The sequence below is a fragment of the Halyomorpha halys genome, unplaced genomic scaffold, assembly GCF_000696795.3.
Source record: "Halyomorpha halys isolate HHAL.00 unplaced genomic scaffold, Hhal_1.1 Scaffold309.1, whole genome shotgun sequence".
In the NCBI taxonomy this organism is placed as follows: Eukaryota; Metazoa; Arthropoda; class Insecta; order Hemiptera; family Pentatomidae; genus Halyomorpha; species Halyomorpha halys.
This window is the reverse complement of record NW_027115271.1, coordinates 825598-830465: the sequence shown is the minus strand read 5'-3', so window position 1 is coordinate 830465 and position 4868 is coordinate 825598. Positions and strand designations below refer to the sequence as shown.

The 4868-nt window shown below is 29.4% G+C and overlaps 1 protein-coding gene across 1 annotated transcript in view; it reads left to right on the top strand.

Annotated features, from left to right (window-relative positions):
- The window catches only part of LOC136797003 (odorant receptor 46a-like), an 11934-nt gene extending 8711 nt beyond the window's left edge, over nt 1–3223 (top strand). Inside the window, exons 4-7 of the mRNA XM_067052356.1 lie at nt 149–248; nt 325–432; nt 2695–2856; nt 3218–3223. Of these exons, the coding sequence (XP_066908457.1) occupies nt 149–248; nt 325–432; nt 2695–2856; nt 3218–3223 (376 nt within the window). The remainder of the gene's footprint in view (nt 1–148; nt 249–324; nt 433–2694; nt 2857–3217) is intronic.
- Nucleotides 3224–4868: the final 1645 nt, after the last annotated feature.

Sequence of the window (4868 nt, the reverse complement as noted above, 5' to 3'; positions counted from 1 at the left end):
CTCTCTCTCTCTCTCTCTCTCTCTCTCTCTCTCTCTCTCTCTCTCTCTCTCCTCCCTTCCTCCCTCCTTATGAATTATATATACCTTCTAAAATTTTTCTTTCAAAAAAACAAAATTATGTGCTTGAAATAAAATAATTTACCTGCAGGAATGCTCAGGATCTTATAAGATTGTACACTCCAATTATTATCGTATATCATGTAAATCTCATCTGTATTGTTGTTTTTGGCCTCTTTACACAAATTAAGGTAAGTCGTATAGTTAAAAATCACCAAATATATATTTTCTTAAAATGCAGTATTGTGAATAATTATATATTTTCAGAACGATAGAGACAGCTCTGTCCAACGAATAGGAACTGCCATGTTCTGTACGGTAAATATTTTTCAGCTTTACATGCAATGTTCATCCGCTGAGGAATTAACAAATGAGGTAAAGTTATGTTTTTTTGTATTTGTTCTTCTGGATATAGCATAAATATTATCTTATTTGTTTCTCTACTAAAAAATATATGTTTTACTTAGACGATGTTTTTAATATTTTAATAATCGATATTATCGAATATTTATCTTCAATTAAGAACACACAACTTTTCTCAATATACATATGTATTTTTATATTTTCTGGTGGAATCTGGCAATAAGCAAATTTCCTAAAATAATAATTATTTTGATAATCGGAAAAAAAACAGTAAAACATAATTTAATTTAATTTAATTTAAATTAATTTGACTTAGCGATTGTTTGCAGGTCGGAGAACATTAATACCATTAAAAATAAATTGTGAGAAGCCATTGACAGAATTAATCACTCGTATACATCTATTGTCTTACAAATTTCCACAGAAAAAACTGCATGTCTTCACTTTAGTCGAAAAAGAAATACGCCTTTACCTCCCATACTACATCTAAGATCTACTACATCTCCTGGCCGAGGCCAGGCCGTTCTTAGCCCATCAGAACTCAGAACACCCCTTAAATTACAAATATTAGAAAAATGGCAGCCCAAGTGGGATGAAAGCTCTCCGAGTAAATTGAAAGAAATAAAACGATCAGTAAAACCATGGTCGACATCTTACCGCAACAGCCGCAGGGAGGAGGTTGCTCTGGCCCACTTGAGAATAGGTCATACTCTCCTCACCTGTTCAGAAAACTGCTACCTCCAACGTGCAAATATTGTCAGTCCATTCTTACGATTAGACATATTTTTGAAAAGTGTACTCACTATTTGCTAACCATAAACAGGATAGGACTGACCCCAAATTTATTCGAAGCTCTCGCAGACGAGGAAGCTAAAATTACACGAGTGTTTGAATTTTTAAAAGCTCATCGCCTTCTTTATAAATTATAACTCCTCTTCGATTTTTATTTTTTTATGTTTTTTATTTATTTTATTTTATTTTTTTAAATTATTTTTTATTTTATTTTATTTTTACTTTTATCATGCCATAGGGCTTGATGACCAGAGGGTTTTATGCCTTTAAGCAACAATCAACAACAACAACATAATTTTAACTATATTAAGAAACATAATAAAACAATACACTTATTTGAGTCAGATGCCATATAAAATTAAAGATTCCCCTTTAAATAAATAATTCAATTTTTATCCAGTTTTGTCTCAACACATTTTATTTTTCTTATAAGTCCGACGTTTCGGCCAATCAGGCCATCCTCAGGGACATCTACCATAAAACAGCTTTTATTACATGTATGATCTTAACAATTCAAATTACTTAACATTATTATTTATAATTTATCTTACCAACAATTGCTATGAAACATTAAAAACATTAGGTAAACATATTCTTTGATTAATAAGTATATCCAACATTATGTCTAATTACCTAATTAGTCAACTTTTACATTAAAAACAGGAATTAAAATTCATTTATCACAGTCACTTGTTAAAACTTTATCACAACCTTGCTTGTAACCTTCCTCCATTCAGTTCAATCATTAAAAATTTTTATTCTAACAATATTTTTGTTAATTTTCTTCTTTATTTCATTATTAAAAATCCCATCAAGACTAATTATAACTGTCCACATTTAATTTATCCTATATTTTCATAAATTAATTTTACTTAATATCTCTTCATAGTGTTGGTTCAAATTTCTTGTATCTGTTTTGAAATTTACTGTATAATTAATATTTTCAGATATGTAAATGGATTTTCCTTTTGAATGTATTATTTTCTTTATGTAAAATCGTTGTATTTTCAAAATCAAAGAAGTGCTGGTTTTTAGTTGCATGTTGTACTAGTGCCGTTTTATTTGGATCTCTCTTCTTGTTTTTCAAATCATTATTGTGTTGACAAATTCTGTCCCCCAATAATTGCTGCGTTTCACCTATATATATAGAGCTGGACAGTTTAGAAAGGGAATTTTATATATTAATCCCGATTGATTCCTTGTATCAATTTTGTCCTTTAATATGCTATAATAATTTTTGATTTTATTGTTGGATCTATGACTCAAAGAGTACTCATTAACATCATAATCCTAGAATGATTTCTTAATATCTTCAGGCAGTCCTTTAATATAATTGAATCCATCATTTTTTTTTTATTTTTTACTTTATTATTTACTATTTCGTTTCTTGTTTTGTTTATAGATTCCCTTTAAAAAGTTTTTAACTACATTTAAATCATTTTGATGAAATTGTAGATTTTAACAATTATTTAATTATTTTAGGCAGAAAAGGTTTCACAAGAAATATACAATACACCTTGGAACGAAGTGGACGAATGCAATGCTGATATCATTCGCCTGGTTTTGAAGATGGCAAGTAGACCGGTGGAAGTAACCGCATTCAAAGCTCCAACGTTCCTACTCAATAAACAGTCCTTTGTTGCAGTAAGTTCAAAACTATCGCTTGGTATATTGTGTTATGGAGGTAATAAAAGGAATAGAAGTATAAGTCAATATAATTTAGTTTTGAGGAGAAAAAAATCAGTTATTTCACCCCAATTTTTTATTGCTTTAATGAAAACTATTGTATGAAGTGCGCCTTCAACTTAATGCCAGGCACTCCTTCATTTTCGAAACGCTGGTTTAATTGTAGTGGACAGTATAAAATAATGATAAATGAAACGAAAATCTATTGCATAAGTTACAGTTGAAGTAGGGGGTGTCCGAAACAACAGGGCGTTAGTTAATTTTGAATAATGGGTCTATGATTTAATGACGCTCATGATAGTATGAATTGTATTTCTAGGTGTGAACTATAAAACTTGCTCCATGGCTCGGTTATCCTCTCTTCATTCCTCCCTCCCCCCTCCTTTGTACCGGCAGGGACTTCAGAGTGTCTACTCACTCATTTTTTTAGTAGAATAGAGATGAACAAAATAAATGGCTATCTCTGACCAAGACTAGCGAGCGTGTGCCTTTGTATTCTCGGCCACATGGGGGCGTTGGCTTTACAATTAGCCATATGTAGGTTGTTTCACGCCTTCTATTTAAACGGAACAACTATTTATAGATAGAAGTCAAAATTGATGAGTCTGTCAAGTATAGTTAGTGGGAGTAAAAAATGTCTCCTTCAAAACGTTAAAAAAAATAATTTTTCATTTGGAGTTTTTTATTTTTTAAACTACCAACAACAATTGAAAACGTCATTTAAAGTAGAGTAAATTTTTTAAAATATGAACCCTTATAGAGCTAGCTATTTATCTTGAATAATTTACGTTGATATAGCTTTTGAAAAAGCGTCATTGCATGAAAAATCAGTAGTTAGTGCATTTATTTTGAGAAACCTATATCTCACAAACCATGTATATCTATATCATATATATAACCATATATATTTATGTCTGCCTGAATTTAAGTTAAAGCTAGTTAAATGTACTATGAAGTAGTTTATAACGTTATCTAGTTTTAATAATATTTGCCTAAATATATTGATTTAGAGTATTTCGGACAAAATTTCATATGCAAAATTCATATTCAAATTCACATTCTAATATCATGAAACTACAACTGCACCGAAAGTAAACCTAATAAACTACTTTATAGTTCATTAAACTAGCTTTAATTTGAGTGCAGACAGACATCCCTGAGTCTTATAATTCCAAAACAAAATCACTAAATAATCATTTTTTCATTACATTTTTTATAAAATATTACATTTTTAAAAAATGAACGTTCGGTTGTAAAACGTTAAAAAAATTTTTTTTTTCATTAGGAGCTCAATATCATTAAAACTACCAACAACACTAGAGTATTAGCTCTAATAGAGCTATATATGTTCAATAATTCCTAAAATATAGGTCTTTAAAAAGCATCGTTTCATAAAAAATGCACTAAAATATCAGATTTTACTGAATTTAGTTTGAGAAATCTATCCATTCCACGTTTATTAGCACTCAAATTAAAGCTGATTTGATCTACTATAAAATATTTTAAAGTATGTTTATCTTCGCAGGAGTAGTAGTTTTTTTATGATATTTGGTTAAATAAATTAATTTATAGTAGTGTGGACCAAATTGCATGTGCCAAATTTATATTCATATGTGAAAAATTTAAAAACTGCGTTTATGAAGATATGTGTCATAAACTACTTTACAGTAAGTTTAATTTCCTTTATTTTGAGTGCTGGCAGACATTTGTACGTCTTATAGTACCTGAGATATATTTTTCAAACATTTTATCTATACAACTAGAAATTAATATTTTATGAATTTATTTGGCCAAATATAAAAATATTGCTCCAACATAAGCATCTTTGAGATATACAATAATAAATTTAATAATAATAATAATAATAATAATAAATGAGGAGAAGATGGTTGGGGGTGTGGTCAATGAAACACAAATAAGTATGACTAACTTATTTTAATGTGCCGACGTTTCGGCTAGAGTTTCTAGCC